Here is a 20,750-nt window from a genome sequence, read left to right on the forward strand (position 1 = left end):
TTTTTAAGTTTGTTAAAAAAAAACTTTTTGCTTTATTTTTTTTTTTTATATAACTGAATATATTTGTTTTTTTTTGTACCAAATTCAGTCTGTGCACTTCTTACACATCTGCGTGCTTAGGAGCGTGTATTGTAGAACTTGTAAATTTCAATAAAGCATTAAAAAAAAAGAAAAAAAAGAAGGCAGGGCAGACAGGGGGAGCTTAGGAGCTTGCATTGCATACACACACACACATACACACACAACACACACGCACGCTCACACATCTGCCTTGGGACTGCAGTGTGATGTATTCTCTCTCCAGCTGATCAGCACTCCCACTGCCTGCTCACTGACAGCTGTGCCTCTGGAATCTCCATAGCAAATCTCCTGTACTCACAGCCAGGGAGCGGACTATTGCATTCTCCTTCCTTACATTGCTACTCTGTGAAAGCTCTTCCAAGGAGTGTGACATCATGAATCCACAGTGTGGCCGCTGTGGCAAAGTTGTATATCCCACAGAAAAAGTCAACTGCTTGGACAAGGTAAGTGACCCTTATTATTCTCATTCCAGGACAAGAAGTAAACTCCTATGCAGGCAGCCTGACACCACCAATTGGTAGCCTGAAGTGTACTGTCTGCTCCATAGCCAGGAACCACAGCTGCAGATAGCAGATATATATATATTTTAAAATGCCTATTAATGTTTGCTTATATATCACCGGCATATTCCATTTACATGATATACGAGGGTCGATCACTTAGTGCAAAACTCCATGCAGAAAGGGTTAATGAGAGGAGAGAGAATACCTGGAGGGTTGAGGAGTGACTATGGCAGGAATGTTCCTAATGAGCCATTCCTCCATGCAGCACCGAGACCGCACAGAGGCAGGGCAGAACTTGGGATCTTATTGTAAATGATTTCCAATGCACTGCAAATGAAAGAATGTGCCCTGCAAATGTCAAGTGCTGCCTGTGCCCAGCTCCTGCCATTGTCTGACCATCATCCCCTGTGCTGTGTCACTTTGTGCTCTGGTGACCCCATGGTTTTCATCAGAGGGACTCTAGGCATCAGAGATACAACGTAGCATGAAAAGAAATGTTGGGTAGGAAAGAATTGGTAAAGGTGGATGGTACTGATATTAAGCAGTGTCAGCTCACAGGACCACACACTCGCTGTCGTCAGACCTCTCTGCTAGTCATGGTGTTAAAGTAATGCTGAAATAGCATCATGGTGAGAAAGGAAGACGGAACTGGCTCCACAGCGACAGTGCTGCTTAATCCGCAGTTCAGCTGACTTTATGGATGATTGCTGTATGCTTAGGGGATTGGCTGTCATTTGTCAGGCACCAGTGGCAAAACTTACACCCCAGAAAAATGACTGTCATGCCCTAATTGTACAGGGGTGTGTCATGCTAGTGGGTTCCCCTGTATAAGTCAGATTATAGACTTTGCAGCAACATCATGGTTAAAAGCTTCCCATTGGCTTTCAAGGACAGTCCTGGACAATGTTAATGATCAATTGCCCTATATGCACCTACTGTACCTTGCCTTGAGTTTTAGATGCAGGTCTTGGTATCTGTTCTTCTTCATGCTTGTTGTATAAACGAAAGCTTTTTAATGTGATGGTCATTTAAAATGCAAATTCATTTAAAATCCTGTCCAACTGACAAGTCATGCTGAGTAGATGAAGTGTCCTATGTGTGTATATGGTGTGAAAGAATTGTATAACGATTATAGCTAATGGTCAGGTCATGGTAAATGTGTAGGCCTATGCTTGTATAGACTGTAAATACAATTGTTCTGTGATGATGTGCTATAGTCATGTCATAGTCCGTGGTATAGTATTTGATTTCTAAGTAGACGTGGGCGGTGTTGCTACTGCACAGGGAAGGGGCACTGCTGCTGGTGGCTCCTTCACTCTCCCCAGTTGCCCAGAATAGTTCAGTGCAGCTAGTTTTGCAGTACCCTCTCCACTTCTTGTGCCCGGGATGCAGGGTTGGCACTGGGTGTATTGCCACCCTATAATTCCACTGTCTGTATAAACTGTAATTCAATTGTATTAGAATTGTGGAGCAGCAAAGTAGCACAATGGTCAAAATGAATGCCCCACATCACTGGGGAAAAGGGTTTGCTTCGAACCAGGGCTCTTTCTGAAAGGAGTTTGTATGTGCCTCCAGTGTTTGTACAGGTATCCTCCAGGTACACTGGTTACCCCCAAAAAACATACTGGTATGTTACTTGGCAGATAACAGTAACATAAACCTGTAGGATCTACAGAATGTAAGCTCTGCTGGGGTGGGGGCTGATGTGAATCACTGCTCGGGACCAGAAACAATTTGGATAACGGATTATTTCGTCTTTCGTTTTATTTGTGCATGAAAATGTGTGCATTTTCTTGCACATGTTTAGTGCCAGTTACATATCATGTCCCCAGTAATGCCAGTTACAGATGTCCCCAGTAGTGTCAGTTCCATATCATGCCTCCTGTAATGCCAGTTACAGATGTCCCCAGTAGTGCCAGTGACAAATGTCCCTAGTAGTGCCAGTGACAGATGTCCCGAGTAGTGCGAAATACATATAATGTCTCCAGTAGTGCCAGTTACAGATGTCCCCAGTAGTGCCAGTTACAGATGTCCCCAGTAGTGCCAGTTACATATTGTGTCCCCAGTAGTGCAAGTTACAGATGTCTCCAGTTGTGCCAGTGTCAGATGTCCCCAGTAGTGCCAGTTACATATCATGTCCCCTGTTGTGCCAGTAATAGATGTCCCCAGTAGTGACAGATGTCCCCAGTAGTGCCAGTTTCATATCATGTCTCCAGTAGTGCCAGTTACAGATGTACCCAGTAGTGCCAGTTACATATTGTGTTCCCAGTAGTGGCAGTTACAGATATCCCCAGTGGTGCCAGTTATATATTGTGTTCCCAGTAGTGCCAGTTACAGATGTCCCCAGTGGTGCCTGTTACATATTGTGTTCCCAGTAGTGCCAGTTACAGATGTCCCCAGTAGTGCCAGTTACATATTGTGTCCCCAGTGGTGCCAGTTATATATTGTGTTCCCAGTAGTGCCAGTTATATATTGTGTTCCCAGTAGTGGCAGTTACAGATGTCCCCAGTGGTGCCAGTTACATATTATGTCCCCAGTAGTGCCAGTTACAGATGTCCCCAGTGGTGGCAGTTACATATTGTGTTCCCAGCAGTGCTTTAAAAAAAAAAAAAAGTACATCCTGGAAACATTCGGAATAAGTTAGATAACATATATCCAGATAAGGGACACAACTCAACCTTTACTGTAATTTGTAACATGCTTTATAAACACCTATTTATATATAATGAAATGACCATGTCTATTGCTCAGGCCATGTTTCAGGTATAGTGCCCTATACCTACAGCGAGTATAATAAAGTTGTATTCATACTAGCCTACCCAACCTGATACAAGTGGGCAGCCTGAGGGGACCAGATCATGTGCTTCATGCTGAATCATGTCATTGTGGCCCTGCCCTTCCCTGTACAATGCCTGAAATATCAGCATTGTACAGTGGAGGGGTGGGAGGGGTGGGGGCGGGGCGTGGACATGATTGTGAGTTCCACGCCCCCTCCTAAAGTGATCATAAATAATGATGCTATTGTTATTTCCGGCAGTCTTATTATAATTGTGTTATGTTGTTTTCCTCATCTGCTCTGAGCTACAGCAAAATTCTGATTTTAAAAAGTCAAAATGTCTGTGCACCCTTCTGCATGGGTGTGGATTAAAAGATTGATAGTGTCTAGATATCTGGATAGACAGTTAATAGGTTGACACCTAATGGTCAACAGTCAATAGATTGGCAAAGTCTAAAGGTCATCATGCAAATAGAAAACAAATTAAAATAAAAAAGTTATTTTAATATTAACCCCAACATTCCCCTCCGGCAGCCTAAGCCTAAACCTCCCCTAGTGCCTATCCCTAACAGTCCCCCCAGCAGCCTAAGCTTAACCATCCCCTAGTGCCTAACCCTAACAGTCCCCTCCGGCAGCCTAAGCCTAACCCTCCCCAAGTGCCTACCTCAAACAGTCCCCCCAGCAGCCTAAACCTAAACCTCCCCTATTGCCTAAGCCTAACTGTCCCCTCCGGCAGCCAAAGCCTCACCCTCCCCTAGTGCCTAACCCTAACAGTCCCCCCAGCAGCCTAAGCTTAACCATCCCCTAGTGCCTAACCCTTACAGTCCCCTCCGGCAGCCTAACCCTCCCCTAGTGCCTACCTCTAACAGTCCCCCCAGCAGCCTAAACCTAACCCTCCCCTTGTGCCTAACCCTAACAGTCCCCTCCGGCAGCCAAAGCCTAACCCCCCCCCCCTAGTGCCTAACCCTAACAGTCCCCCCAGCAGCCTAACCATACCCTAGTGCCTAACCCTAACAGTCCCCTCCGGCAGCCTAACCCTACCCTAGTGCCTAACCCTAACAGTCCCCTCCGGCAGCCTAAGCCTAAATCACCCTTAGTGCCTAACCCTAAGTCCCCTCCGGCAGCCTAACCATACCCTAGTGCCTAACCCTAACAGTCCCCTCCGGCAGCCTAACCATACCCTAGTGCCTAACCCTAACAGTCCCCTCCGGCAGTCTAACCATACCCTAGTGCCTAACCCTAACAGTCCCCTCTGGCAGCCTAACCCTCCCCTAGTGCCTACCTCTAACAGTCCCCCCAGCAGCCTAAACCTAACCCTCCCTTTGTGCCTAACCCTAACAGTCCCCTCCGGCAGCCAAAGCCTAACCCTCCCCTAGTGCCTAACCCTAACAGTACCCCCAGCAGCCTAATCATACCCTAGTGCCTAACCCTAACAGTCCCCTCTGGCAGCCTAACCCTACCCTAGTGCCTAACCCTAACAGTCCCCCCAGCAGCCTAAGATTAACCATCCCCTAGTGCCTAACCCTAAGTCCCCTCCGGCAGCCTAACCATACCCTAGTGCCTAACCCTATGTTAATGCTGATATTAATATAACCAGAAGGACAATAAGTGAAATGCGCAGTTTACGTACTCTTTCCGTAACTTGCGTACCCTTTATCCCTAGCTACGTGCGAATAAAGCGTAGCTGACCTTTTCCGTGTGTTGTACACGCTGGATCAGTACCAGTAATAGAATATCCCTTCACAGTACTTAATCCCTTAACTGCGAATACCTTTTAAGGACAATGTCCGTAATAAACCTTTATCGCCAGATGCGAATGAGACTCGAGACAAGGATATACCACAAAGTGAGGAGATTGAATCTCCTAATAATGTATTATTCCCTAGCGGATAACAAGGGGTTACAGAAAGAAGAGATACAGTATAACACATGATACAATTCGCTTAACAATACTCAATACAAATCAATGACTACTAAGGGAAAGAAAACAGGTACAGAATACAATCAGCCAATAAACAATAAAAGAAAGCACAAGGAATGCAACCGTTTACCGTCTCATCAAATATGCGCAGCGCAGACCGGTCGGAGCTCGCTATGTTCAAATAGAACTTTAGCCCGGTCAATGGTGAAGGGATAGATGCAGTGCCGAAGTGACCGAGCCAGCTCAGGGATAGCTATTTTATAGGGTCCAAGAAGGGGGGTCAAAGGCCGTTGCAATTGGTCAAGGGTTCGAATGTCCAGTCCTCAGTGATTGGAGCAAAGTATTACACTTGATTTGGATTGGTGCAGGGGGAGTGTACTTTGGTGTCCTTTGTGTGTTGGCATCGTCGTTGGGGTCGTAAAAAGCAACAAGAACCGGTTATAACTTGATTCCTTTGTCTCACACAGCTCTAACAGAAATAGTACATAGAATATGGATTTTGTCCGTAATTGTCGGACCTTATGGGTTGCAAAGTTTTCGCTACGACCGGAGTGCTGCGCATGAGAAACGGAACATAACGATACTAAACATTATACAGACATAATTGTGTATTGCTGATTAACCTATGTGTGGTGCACTAAACCTTATATTAACTATATTTTATTTAGTGTAAGTATGGTATTATGAATTTATGTGTATTAGTATGGCTGCGCTTATGGTCCACTTTGCTACACAGACTCGGGTATAATACTTTATTTGCGCAACTCTGCGAACCAAGATGGCGGCCATACTATCCTAAAATGGCGTGTGTGCAACTCGACTTTAACACCTAACAGTCCCCTCCGGCAGCCTAACCTTACCCTAGTGCCTAACCCTAACAGTCCCCTCCGGCAGCCTAACCATACCCTAGTGCCTAACCCTAACAGTCCCCCCAGCAGCCTAACCATACCCTAGTGCCTAACCCTAACAGTCTCCCCAGCAGCCTAACGCTACCCTAGTGCCTAACCCTAACAGTCCTCTCCGGCAGCCTAACCACACCCTAGTGCCTAACCCTAACAGTCCCCTCTGGCAGCCTAAGCCTAACTCACCCCTAGTGCCTAACCCTAACAGTCCCCCCAGCAGCCTAAACCTAACCCTCCCCTAGTGCCTAACCCTAACAGTCCCCTCCGGCAGCCAAAGCTTAACCCTCCCCCATTGCCTAACCCTAACAGTTCCCTCCGGTAGCCTAAGCCTAACTCACCCCTAGTGCCTAACCCTAACAGTCCCCCCAGCAGCCTAACCCTACCCTAGTGCCTAAACTTAACAGTCCCCCCAGCAGCCTAACCCTACCCTAGTGCCTAACCCTAACAGTCCCCTCCTGCAGCCTAACCCTACCCTACAGCCTAACTCTAACAGCCTCCTCCGGAAGCCTAAACCTAACCTTCCCCAAGTGCCATAACCCTAACAGTTCCCTCCGGAAGCCTAAGCCTAACCCAAGTTCCCAAACCTGTCCTCTCCATCAGTCTAAGCAGCTCCCCGGGAGGCTCACATGTGATCTAGCACTTGATGTGCCATTTTTGAAAGGAAAAAAATGGCATACGATTTATTGCATGTAATACTCCCAGGAACTGCAGTAGTGGTGGGGGGCAGGCAGTGGGGTCTGGCCAGCTGGTGGTGGTGGCAGAGGGCTGGAAGCTCGTAGTGGCTGGAAGCAGGGTCCATCCGGGTGTCGACTGGGAGCTTGTACTAGCAGCATTTTGCCGGGTGACGGGATGCGGCTGCTGAATATTATGAAATGACTGGCCAGATGTTGATTGGCTGAGAGAATTCTCTCAGCCAATCAGCGGCCACCCAGCTGATTAAAGAGAGAATCTGCCTTTGTGATTGAACCAGAATCAGGGCCTAGATGTGCCAAGTGGTTCTTATCTGCTGTCAAATTCCATGTTTCTATGTGTTTTAGTGGAAGTTTCTGCACGCAGATGACCCAAAGCTGCTTTTGCCACATATAAATGTGTAATCATAACAGAATAATACAGTATATCTACCCAACCCATACTTGCCTACCTGAACCTCTCCATGCGGCAGAAAATGCTCTGCTCCTGGACTTCCCTGGTAATGTATGATTGCCAGCACCTGTGGTGAAACGCCTTTACCTAGCTCCCCACAGGTGATGGCAATCATACATTACCAGGGAAGTCCAGGAACAGAACATTTTCTCCCGCATGGAGAGGGTCAGGTAGGCAAGTATGACCCAACCTAACCTAACTACTGGATACCAATTATATTACTGTCTATACGGATGTATGTTTCTACCCTTATAACCACCTGACAGTCGTGTAATTATTTTTTTTTATATAAATTAGGCAGAACTCAGCAGTTTGTCACAGAAAACCAGAGAAGTTGAGCCAATACCCAGCAAAGGGCTGATTCTGAGTTGGCAATGCATTAAATCAAAAAACTTTGTATCTAAATCCAAATATGTTATAACACAAGGAGAACATGTAGGGTAAATACTGTCTACTTCTGCATGTAACCCACCACGTGAAGTTTTATTTCTACACTAAAGGTGCGTACACACGTACAGATTTATCTGTCCAATCTATCTGGTGGGAACAAAAACCTGGAAATGTATGGGAGCGGGATGCAGTTAGTATCCCGGCGGTCGGAATCCACGACACCCATAGAGGGAGAATAAATTAGTGTGCCGAGCACCGGGCCAGCTGCGGAGCGATCAACGTCCCCCCTTGTCGGGATTTCAGCGGGATTTAAGGTGCCCATACACGTTACAATTATTGTATACAATATTGTATACAATATCGCATCTCATCCGATCTCGGTTTTGCGATAACATCAGATGAGATGAGATCTAGTACAAAAAGTATGTGCTGCACATACTTTTTGTACTAGATCTCATCTCATCTGATGTCATCGCAAAACCGAGATCGGATGAGATGCGATATTGTATACAATAATTGTAACGTGTATGGGCACCTTTAGTACCAATCCCATTGGAGCATATGACAATCAAACAATTGTTCCCAAATGCTTGAAAACAGACAGTGATCAGTCAGTCAAATTGTTTAAATCATTCTGATATAACAATTTTATCAAAGCATATATTTTTTTCTGTTTCCTACATTTGGGTGGAAATTTTTGATTGTCAAATGCTCCCATACATTTCCAGATTTTTGATCCCACGAGATAGATTGGACAGTTAAATCTGTACGTGTGTACGCGCCTTCATGTAGATGTCAGTTTGACCACGCCCCTTTCACATCTAAAGATCTCTGCACATCTTGTGTCTCCTCTGCAGTCCATTTGCGAAAAAAGCAGCTTTGCAGGCAGGTATGAATAACCCCCATAGTTCACATAGTTCAGGGTTGCCTACCTGATCCTCTCCTTCAGGGAGAAAATGCTCTGTTCCTGGACTTCCCTGGTAATGTATGATTGCCATCACCTGTGGGGAACTAGGTAATTGATAAGAAAGGTGTTTCACCACAGGTGATGGCAATCGCACATTACCAGGGATGTCCAGGAACAGAGCATTTTCTCCCTCATGGAGAGGGTCAGGTAGGCAACAACCCTGCCATAGTTCTTCCATGGGATTATTTCTATGTTACCTTGGTGTGCTCTAGGACAGTCATGCAGGCAGCAGGACACATACAAGTTCATCATCAGTGCCCAGCAGGGTTCTGTAATGGTTCACGTTCAGCTGTGACATATCCCTGGTGATTATCATCAAGTGTCTGTAACAGCTGGAGCAGCAGCAGCCTCAGAGGATGAATTTGGAGAGCCGCAGGGAGCCAGGTGACACTTTCCTAATCCAAAGAGACAGTTGTGTTTACTCAGCAAAGTGGGAGAATTAATATGACATTGGCATGTAGTCATAATGTGTTACTAATAGCAAATCTAGATTAGAAAATACAATTCTAATTGCTACATTTATGATAAACAAAATCACAGACGCTGGAGGTTAAATGTAAAAATCACTTTACTTCTGGTTCTCTTATACTCCTTTCAGACAGAAAAAAAGACCCGGGAATTTCCCTGGTCCAGGAAGGTAGACCCAGGACTTCAACCCAGGAATTTACCTGGGTTTTTCCAGGGGCTGTTTTCCAAAAACCCGGGTCGCCGGCTGTCTGAAAGGAAATGACCGGGTTTTTGGGATTATTACACATTGTTAGGCACTGATTGGCTCTCCTGTTGGGGTGCTGGCTGATTGGTTGTGAGGATGGGCCTCTCTGATTGGCTGGGAGGGCATGGCAATGGGGCTGGCCTCTGAGGTCATTAGGGAGCAGAAGAAAGGACAGCATGGCACACTGGTAGAAGCAAGAGGTGAGAGCTGCTGCAGTGAGAGGGGAGGAGGATATCGGCAGATAACTGGGACAGTCAAAGATGCCACAGTGTACTCAAACATTGCAAATATACTGACAGCCATGTGATGTAACATGTACCTTCCAGTATATAAAAACAATAAAACTTGTTTACAACCATATCCTTGTGTCATGCCATGGTTAATGCAATGCAGTGAGCAGTCACCACCCACTTTTGATGACCTCATCTCTGTGTGCCTTTAAAACTGTCCTTTTCTTATGACACGCAGAGTTTTGCATGAAAAATCCGGTTTTTGTATCCGGGAAATACCTGGGTTTTTGTGATTTTTCTGTCTGAAAGGGGTATTACTAACATTCCAACGTGCTTTAGATCTCGTGACTGAAAGTCAATGAGAAATCTATGTACAGTACAGTATATGGCTGCAAGGGTATAACTACCATAGGTGCAAGGGGTGCAGCTGCTATGGGGCCCAGAGCTGAAGGGGGCCCATCTTTTCTGTGTAAGTTGTATGTTCTGTATACGCTTATCACAATTATTTGGTAAATAGGGCCCTTACAAAATTTTGCTATGGGGCCCGACCTAAGCATATCTAGTTACGCCCCTGTATGGCTGTGGGATACAGTCATTAGGTCGACATGCAGAAAGGTTGACATGGGTCTAGGTCGACACAAGCATTAGGTTGACATGGGCAATGTCGACAGTCAAAAGGTCAACATGGGTTTTTTCACTGTTTTTTGAGCCGACATGCGCCGACAAGTGGTATTTCATGCCCTACCATCCACTAAGGCGCAGCGGGAGAATAAAATAGTGTGCCGAGCACAGCGAGCCATGCGAGGAGACGCGGTGCTACATTTCAGTGTCCATGTCGACTGTGTCCAAATTCGTGTCAAAATAAAGTATATGTATTGTTTCTAGGATTTTTTTATATTTTCTGTTTGATAATTAATGCCTAACAATCTATGCATGTGTAAAATAAAAATCAATGTATTTAATTAAAACGCTCCTTACTAGTTATATTCACTGATCCATTTATATAGCTCTATAAATGTAAAATGCGTTAGATCAAGTTTTTGACAAATGCGTCAAGCTCAGCATAATAGCACATTGCGCCTCTTTACTCCAGCCAATAACAGGAGTCCATACACCCGGAATGTGACCTGAGGTGTGGCTTCATACATCTGGCAAGATCAGAACGCAGTGCACATGCATTACAGGGATTCGGTATGTTTCATCTAGATGCCACCATGTCAACATGTTCAAAATGTCAACATTCAGAATGTTTACAGGAACGTAATGTTTACCTTAAATTCTACTATTCTTATTGGCTACATTTTGGGGCGAAATTTACTAAGATAGGAGTTCTATTGAAGATGTTATGTTGCCCATAGCAAGCAATCAGATTCTGTCTATCATTTCTCTATTGCATCCTGGAAACAGATTGGTTGCTATGGGAAACATCACCTCTTCATTTTATAAAGTTTTTGTAAAATTACCCCTTATAGTCCATAATGTACTGTGCGACATGTTAATGAAATGTAAATAAATCAGGGTTGCCTACTTTTAAAGTCGCCTCTCCAGGAGAAGCCCTCAAAGGAGAATGTCAGCAGCACCTCTGGGCGCTGGGGCCTGATGTAGATGTCATCAAGCCACACCCCTTCCAGTACGGCAAATCCAGCAATTTGTGAGACTTCGAGGAGGAGGCGGGGCTAAATTATGCAATCTGCAGCTTTAGCCCCACCCCTCCCATGGAAAGCCGCTAATCGCGGGAAATTAACGCTGCCGAGGGATAGATGGGGGTGGTGGGGTGTGTGTGTATCTGGGAGGGTTGCCCACCTTTCCAGGGGGCCGGGAGGAGGACCTGATTTTCATGAGCCTCCTAGCCATTTCAGGAGGGTAGGCAACCCTGAAATATATAAGCATTCTCTGTTACTCCCACATTGCAGTGAAAGTTACAATACTTGCAAAAACGTATAAAAGTCATTCCCTGCTGGGATACAAATAGCTGCGGCATCCTCCCTTCTACAATTATAAAGTAACAAGCGTATCGCCCCACACAGTGACCCACCGCACTCCTCCTCCTGAACTCTTGGCCAGTGACTTCCTGGCAACAGTTGAGGGGATTTACCATTCTGTAAGGAACATTTTCCCTGCCTTTGTAAAGTGACCTTTTTTGTACTATTACGGCTCCAATTCAGAGATGGAGGTAAACCCGATGTTTACGTATATTGCAATTCTTATTAGATTCTTGTTTGCTCTTCTGGGGTTCATACAATTCATGGTCCCTCCTTGGTAATGGAATGCAGCACACTAGCATTATACTGTGCGTGCTACACAACATCAAGTCACTTCTGCAGTTTATCTCAAACCATTCCGCTTCACGTAAAGAGAAAAAACACTTAGAAAATGATTGGTAGACAAAGGGATTTTGGTGCTAGAGGCACCGTTCAGTATATATTACCTGTTGTCTCCTGGGTGCAACCGGTGTACAGAGAGCACAGAGTTGAATTAATGACAGGAATTCCAGTTGTATCCACTTGACTGTGGATTTAGCGAACTGCACTGCAGATAAAACACAGTTGTACGTATTGCGGGCCCGATGCACACCTACAAAATGGCAGATCACTGCGAGTACATAACCTCCGCCCAGACAGACAGAAAACCCGCCCTGTGCAAATCTGCGAATGAATGTCAGTCAGCCTCCGGCCACATTTTCTGTAGTGTCTGAGGGGTGAATTTATGAAGCTTGGAGAAGTGTTATCTATCCCCATAAAGAACGTTATGAGCAAGGTGATAATGGTTCAGCCAATCAGCTACAATATGTAAATTTACATATTGTAGCTGATTGGCTGAACCATTATCACCTTGCTCATAACGTTCTTTATGGGATAGATAACACTTCTCCAAACTTCATAAATTCACCCCTGAGAGGCTTAATCATCATCGGGACAGCAGCATGGGTGAAGTAATGGTTACTGCCTCACAGCACTGAGGTCACGGGTTTGATTCCCACTGTGCAGAGTTTGGCCCTCATTCTCGTTGACTTCTTGCTTTGCGAGCCAAGTAACGCCGCCCGTCAGGCGAATGCCCGCCCCTCCGCTGGGCGCCAAATGTCCCTGCAGGCCTGTGAATGGATGTATAAACATCCAATCACAGGCTTGCACACGGGCCCGTGAACATGACCATCCAATGATTTTTGAAGTGTTCACTAATCTAAATCACTCTCTGGTGCCTTAGATTAGCGGCGCCCTGCTCCATGAATAGAGCAGGCAGCTGATATCCGGTGGCAGGTAGCCAACCCCATTCACATCGTTTTTCTAGGCGCACCCAGCGTTTTCTTGGGCATGCCCCACAGTAAAGAGCTACAAATGCGCAATGCGCTGGCTGTCACCATTGGTCCCCTTTGCAAATTCTCAATGGGGCGAATTAATCTGAATGAGGGCTTTTGTATATTCTCCCTATACTTGCGTGGATTTCCTGCGGGTACTCCCACAATCCAAAAATATACAGGTAGGTTTATTTGCTCCCAACAAAATGAACCCTAGTGTGAATGTGCTGAAAACTAGGCGGCAGTAAGGGGCCCTTAATAATAAATGGGCTCATTAGTGATAATTACTAGACCCTGAGACCACAAAGAAGAGTTTTGTCTGTGTATATTCTCACAACAAATTGTGGATCTGGAAAGGGGCGGGTTGATGGGAAGTGGGCGGGGCTTTCATGGAAGGGTATTAAAGGTTGGTAAGAGGGCCGGCCATGATTGGTTGGATTGGACATTGTTTCTCTACATTGCCAGCATGGTTAGTGCATTATGGGGCTTGTGCTTATTTTGTTTTTACACATGTTGGGACTGGGAGGTATCTCTGGCAGATGGTATGTCGGCATTCAGACTTCCCCTGCCAGCATACTGACTTGTGGCAACAAGATCGGCGTCCGATAAGAATGGTTAAACCAGAATCGCTGCTGGCATCCAGAACATAAGTATATGGGGCTAGCTAGCATTAGGCTGGGGGGAGGGGAGTTAGGTTTAGGCATTAGGACTTTGGGATAGGCTGCAGGGGGAGTAAGGTTAGGGTTAGGTTGTGGGTGGGGTGGGAGGGTTCGGCACTTAGAAGGGGTGTTAGGTTGCTGGCGGGAAGGTTAGGTTTATGCCTTGGGGTATGAAGGTTAGTATTAGTCACTAGCGGGGAGAGTTAGATGGTGGGGATGGGGGGGGGGGGGGGTTAAGATGCAGGGAGGGATTCAGGGGAAGGTAAGTATGCTTACCGGACCCCTGATGGGATTTCCTCTATCGGGATGCTGGCACCAACATTCTGACTGCCAGCATAACGCCATCTGTATGCATTCCATACCAGTATGGTTATTGCTAAGTAGAAATGTACAGTTTAATTTGAGCAATCTAGTGCAGGTTAAACAATGAATGGATTTGTTGGATTGGTTGCTATGGTTGTAAATGAAGCACCTTCTGTGATCCCTCAGAGTCGGAGAGGGCCCTATGTTGCAGCAAGGCAGTTCGTGCGCTAACACGTCTGACATTTTTATGATGTCACAGAAAGTGTCTCAAGAACAAGTCTGCCTGTACCTGAGTGAAACACATACAAATACCCATGAATATCTGTCTAGAAGATTTATAATATCACTGAGCCTTCATATAGACCGGTAATAGCTGACATACTGTAGCAAACATTCATTTGTTGCCTGTTCCAAATCAGTTGCCTGTGTCTAATTCTCAGCTTACACATCCACAGTAGCATTGCTCCCTACTGTCCCCATTCAGGCTGGAGAGCTCCTAGGTCAGTCTGTTGTCTCTACATCCCAGAGCAGACACAAAGCAATACAGGGCATACAAGCTATGCAGGGCAGACAGTAAGCAATATAGGGCTGATAGTAAGCAATACAAGGCAGACAAGCAATAGAGGGCAGACAGTAAGCAATGTAGGGCAGATAAAGCAATGCAGGGCAGACAGTAAGCAATAAAGGGCAGACAAGCAATGCAGGACAGACAGTAAGCAATACAGGGCAGATCAAAGCAATGCAGGGCAAAGGAAAGAAGAAAGATGCAGGGTATGAATGCAGAATGTGACACTGGGGTAATCCGATTCTGTGCACCTGTTTAGAAGATACAGGCCATGTACCAATTTTTGAGGCCTATTTATTAGACTACTTGTATGTCCATTACTGGGGATCAGCAAATTGTCTAAATACTGTCAATGTTTATAATGAGGGCACGGCAGCAAATAACAGCGCTACAGTATCTGTGGCAGTCCTTTATTTTCATTCACAAAAGTCAAAACTTTCTTTGGGGACTACAAAAATAACCAACCTACCAAGGTCTAAAATACCTAACTTTTTAGAGCTTGGTACTGGTAGCTAATGCAATATTTATATTGTGTTGTCCACTGCAGCATATAAGCTGCTTTTTCGCTTTCTTTTTTTTTCCCCCGCTGGCAATCTCCCACATCTTGGCCCAATGGGCATGCAACGCATTAGGCAAGCCGGTTCCAAAATGACAATAACTATATGTATATTTCTTGAAGGTTCTATTTAGAGATGAGCGGGTCCGGATCGCCGGGATCCGTCAGACCCGAATACGGTGATCCGAGTCGGCTTGGGAGTTCCTGCCTGAATTCCGGACCGAAAAAGAGGCAAAACGTCATCATCGCGCTGTCGGATTCTCGCGGGATCTGGATTCTATATAAGACGCACGCGCGCCCCGCCATCTTTACTCCAGCATAGGAGAGGGAAGAGGGTGGTTGTGCTCTGTGCTGTGTGCTGTGCTATAATAGTAATATATTAATTTGCTGCTGCTCACTCGATTAGGGTCTGCAGGGGCTGCTGTACACAAGTCCAGTGTACAGGGGCTGCAGTGGCCAGTGTACAAGGGGCTGTACAGGGGCTGTGTCCAGTGTACAGGGGTTGTGTCCAGTGTACAGGGGCTGTGTTCAGGGGTTGTGTCCAGTGTGACAGGGCCTGTGTCCAGTGTGACAGGGCCTGTGTCCAGTGTGACAGGGCCTGTGTCCAGTGTGACAGGGGCTGTGTCCAGTGTACAGGGGCTGTGTCCAGTGTACAGGGGCTGTGTACAGTGTGACAGGGTCTGTGTCCAGTGTACAGGGTTTGTGTCCAGTGTACAGGGGTTGTGTCCAGTCTACAGGGGCTGTGTCCAGTCTACAGGGGCTGTGTCCAGTGTACAGGGGCTGTGTCCAGTGTACAGGGGCTGTGTCCAGTGTACAGGGGTTGTGTCCAGTGTACAGGGGCTGTGTAAGGGGTTGTGTCCAGTGTGACAGGGGCTGTGTCCAGTGTACAGGGGTTGTGTCCAGTGTACAGGGGCTGTGTCCAGTGTACAGGGGCTGTGTCCAGTGTACAGGGGCTGTGTACAGGGGTTGTGTCAAGTGTGACAGGGCCTGTGTCCAGTGTGACAGGGGCTGTGTCCAGTGTACAGGGGTTGTGTACAGTGTACAGGGGTTGTGTCCAGTGTCCAGGGGCTGTGTCCAGGGGCTGTGTCCAGGGGCAGTGTCCAGTGTGACGGCTGTGTCCAGTGTACAGGAGCTGTGTCCAGAGGCTGTGACCATTGTCCAGGGGCTGTGTCCAGGGTGACGGGCTGTGTCCAGTGTCCAGGGGCAGTGCCCAGTGTCCAGGGGCTGTGTCCAGGGGCAGTGTCCAGTGTCCAAGTGTGACAGGCTGTGTCAGTGTAAAGTAAGAAAAATAAATAAAAGTAATAAATAAAATAAAAACACATTTTTGGAGGATGATGGAGGAGGAAATAGTGGGAGATCAGCAACCTGATAGAAGTGCTGAAGCTTCTACCACCAGTCATGACAAGGCCGATACCTCTTTGTATTTTTTGCTCTTTGGAGCATTTCTCTTTTTTTGGGGTAGTTTATTAAACTGTCACCCTGTCTGCCCCTGGAGTGCCGCTCTGCTTCCAAGATGTGCCAGGTTGGAAGTGTAAGGTCCACATGTATGTGATGCAGGGTTGCCGACTTTTCTATTCTCCTCTCTGGGAGAAGCCCGGAGAGGAGACATTCAGCAGCAGCTCGGGGGGCGGGGCTTGGACATGACATCATTAAGCCCCGCCCCATGAGCAAAATAGCCGAATTCACGGATCTCCGTGGAGGGGGCAGGGGCTAAAATGACGCGATTGTGCTGTTTTAGCTCCGCCCCCTCCTTTGAGACCCGCGGATTTCGGCATTTAAATGCCATGCTAACCCTTACACCATCCTTACTGCTAACCATTACACCATCCGTACTTATTTGTTTAAGTACACTATAACCGGGCACTGCTAAACCCTTATGCTGCTTTCACATTGCCTAAACGTTTAAGACCCGGTATTTGAAAACGGTATTTAAAACGGGTCTGAGCCACTAAACCCCTTTCAAACCCATTTTACATTGCAGGTGAAAACCGTTTTAAATAGCATTCAATACCATTCACACATTCAACCCGTTTAACCCCCAAGGAACACGTTTCAAGCCATAGAAATAGACCCTTTCTCACTGCCCAAAAAAATGGCTCTGAAAGTAGGACACTGCTTTTTAACAGTTTAACAAATACCGGTATTTGTCGGTTAAAGCACCCCAGAGCTTTCACACTACAGCTCTACCCATTTTAAAAGGCAGTGTGAAAGGGGTATAAATAAATAAAGGATGATAAATATAATAACATTGTAAAAAACAAAAAAAACACAACATTGCATTCTTCTGATTGCTTCAGAAAGGTGTAGGATTATCTGTACAATAAATACTGTGGTCTAGGCATTAGATGGAAGCATGCTGGGCTTTCCCTGACATGGTCACATCTGAAGCGACCGATCTCAGAGGGACCTCCCAACCCTGCACTATGCTTTTCCTGTAGTGCGTGTGGGACGGTCACTGCTGCTTGCTGTGATTGGCCCACCCAGCATCCAATCTTACCCAGCAGAGAGGAGTAGCCACCAGGGAAATGCAATCAAAACAATGCTCTGTAGGCTGCAGAGAACAGCAGCCGCTAGGTAAATGTACACAAAGCAGCTTTTAGATACAGAATTATACCGTTCTGACAGTATTTAAAGTTCAAGTTAATTCCCAGCATACCCAAGAAATGTTTATGGTATAAATGTTTAAAACAAATATTTTTTTTTCCATAAAATTTTGTCATTGAAGTTTTACATTTATGTTCAGGTCCTATTTCAGTGATAAAAAGAGGACAATTTTGGAGCGATTTTTGGAAAATAGATCAGCCAGTGTAGTGGTAAATGCTGCGGAACTCTCTTAGGCTTTTGGAAGAGGAAATGCTTAATTTATAAAGCCAGCCAGCATAATGAGTTGTGGTAGACAAATCAAGTGACTCCAATGAGAAGTTGCAGATCATAGGGACTGACATTGGAAATCATTTACTAAGATTGCTCATTTTCACTGACGTCTCTGGACCTTATTGAGGTCCATATGTACGGCCGCGAGCATTCGCATGGGACCGTTGTTTGCTCTTTGCGCATGCCCATTTCTGCGCATGTGCATGCGCTTGGTGCTTGTGATACTTTACTATCCAAGTGAGCATAGAGTGAAATTTTAATAGTGTGCCATGTGTAGCAGGGCACCGTGCCTGAAGAATGGTGACTGAAGTGAAATTCCTGTCCCCCACAACAATTATATATAATTACTTAGGGGAGCATTGGATGAAAAAGCAGCAGTGGTGCGCTGGCAGGCATTCCGTCGTGAAGGCGCCCTCCCACAGAAGCACCCATCACTGCAGAAGCTGGCGGTGTGGGTGTGTAGCGATAGCGGTGGTAGCTGCTCATGCAATTTCAGGCAGGTTACTACTAGTGGACCGCGCAGCACACGTGGTAACCGGTTGAAAATCGCTGCGCTAGATGATAAATGTTAACCATATTATCACGCATATCATCCAGTGTGTGTGTGTGTGTATATATATATATATATATATATATATATATATATAAATAACAACACGTGCTCCCGTGGGTCATTAACAATGTCATACTGCATCTATCATCAAATAGAGTCATGTTGCATTCCCCCCTCTCCCTGCGGTTGCTCATTGCCATCAGCATTGGCAAGTGTGTATGCATTTGCCAATGCTGGCACTATGCCAGGTCCTTGCAGACACTGATATAGCTAGGTACACACCTTGAATAGTGTGTTCTAAGATTCATTGGCCTATTTATTTATCATCATTCCAGGGGTTAAGATTATTTATTTATTATTATTGTTATTATTATTATTATTATTAATAATTTATTTTTACTATATCCGGTTGTAACAGCAATTTAAGTATAAAAATATTGTACAGGATGTAACTGGCACTACTGGGGACATTATATATAACTGGCACTACTGGGGACATTATATATAACTGGCACTACTGGGGACATCTGTAACTGTCGTTACTGGCGATAAATATATGAAACTGGCACTACGGAGCACATCTGTAACTGGCACTACTGGAGACATCTGTAACTGGCACTACTAAATATGTGCAAGAATATAATTGCTTGGCATTCCAATTCAGTGCCCAAAAACCTTGTTTACACACACATATTTGTGTGTCATTTGTTCGATGTGTTTATACAACATAAATGCAAGACACCTTCAAGATACCTCATTGAAAATATAAAAATATACCAAAACATGGAATAATCCCTTATCCAAAAGACTTCTGGTCCTGAGCATTTTGGATAAGGGATACTCAACCTGTACTGGCAACAAATACTGTCACAGATCTAAAAGGGTTAAACTGTAAACAGCAAAGCATTTTTGTAATCTGCGGCAGTACACATATCACTGTAATACAAAGGCTGTTGCCTTGCAAATAGGCTTAACAGAACAGGTATTACCCCGGTACCGTCACTGGGAAGCCCTTACTGTTGAAAGATGGTGAAATATACTGCAGGGTGGTTGCATCCAGGGTTATCACCAGCGGTAACCTTTGTCAGGGCCTTGTGAATAGAATTCCTTTGAAAGAGCCGTGGATTTTTGGTTGTCATAGCATTTGGAAATCCTTCTGCAGGTATGCCATTCTGCGACAATGCAAAGTGACTCATTGGTTTCAGTTCAATATTTGTAACTGAAAAGAGACATTTTTTAAAATGAGTTCAATTATTTCCCGTGAGCTACTAATTGAAACAATTTGCATATTCACAGTAAAAAGAAATCAACTTTCATACTACGTAATATAATCTGATTCTGAAGGAAGAAAAAAAATCAAGTGCGTTATTGTAATACCTACTAATTTTCCGATCATTAAGCTGAATTATTTGTCACAGCGGTTGTGCGTTTCACTTTAGAGTGCGTCACTGTGTAATTTAATTGCTTAGTACAACTTCAGATTTCATTAATTTAATTTGCATACGCAACTAGACCTTGAAATGTGCTCATTCCGGGGACTTTGTTCTTCTGCTGTCTTGAAGTTTGGCTTTCAGGGATAGCTAATGCAAATTGAATGAATACTTAAGTAACTATTTTCAATTGCTTACGGATTTAGGTGAGTTGAATAAAGGGCGGTGTGACTGGATGGGATTTTAGAAAGCACTGGACTGTGTACAGGAACTCTGCAGCCAAAAAAGTTTTTTTTAAATGTTTGTCGTGTTTTAAAGTTGTCTGATTGCCAGGCAATATACTGGGCGTTTGTACATGTCTTGTGGAGGAAGGTTGATGACAGTCTACAGTATGGATATGCTGGATATTGCCCAGAGCACTGTAGTCTGGAAGGGCACAGCCACTGTTTTGGACTGGCAGGGAGAACAGCATGTTCAGATTATGGAGGCGGTTCTCTAACACAGAAATGCGGTAAAAACCCCGTTATCAGGGTTTTTACCGCATTTCTGTATGCTCTATTGCTCCTCCGCAGTGGCAGCGCTGCGGAGGGAATCACCAGCAAAAGCTGGCGATTCCCTGCAGAAGCCTATGGGCTTCTTACCGCAGCGGTGTGTGAGGAATCCGTCACGGATTCCTCCCAGCATGCCCTGCGGCCGGCACCGTGCTCTTCACATGCGCAGATGGACGCTGGGTCACAGACCCGGAAGTCCAGCACCGGCGCCGCATCGCAAGGGACAACTCTTATCGCAAGAGCTGTCCCTTGCGTTAATGACCGTATATGTTAGAGAATATGCGGTCATTAAGAATGCGGTGGTCAGCGATACAGGGCTGCGGATGTTAGAACATCCCA

At 45.5% G+C, this 20,750-nt stretch overlaps 1 protein-coding gene across 2 annotated transcripts in view; it reads left to right on the forward strand.

Annotated features, from left to right (window-relative positions):
- The first annotated feature begins 201 nt into the window (after nucleotides 1-201).
- LOC146081212 (LIM zinc-binding domain-containing Nebulette) overlaps nucleotides 202-20,750 on the forward strand; it is a 236,469-nt gene continuing 215,920 nt past the window's right edge. Inside the window, exon 1 of one of the 2 annotated variants that reach the window (XM_083189311.1) lies at nucleotides 202-524. In XM_083189311.1, the coding sequence (XP_083045437.1) occupies nucleotides 456-524 (69 nt within the window). In that variant the 5' untranslated portion in view covers nucleotides 202-455. The remainder of the gene's footprint in view (nucleotides 525-20,750) is intronic. The other variant, XM_083189310.1, reaches the window with a different exon arrangement.

This window comes from Crinia signifera, chromosome 5 (genome assembly GCF_055691185.1).
Source record: "Crinia signifera chromosome 5, ASM5569118v1, whole genome shotgun sequence".
Classification (NCBI taxonomy): Eukaryota; Metazoa; Chordata; class Amphibia; order Anura; family Myobatrachidae; genus Crinia; species Crinia signifera.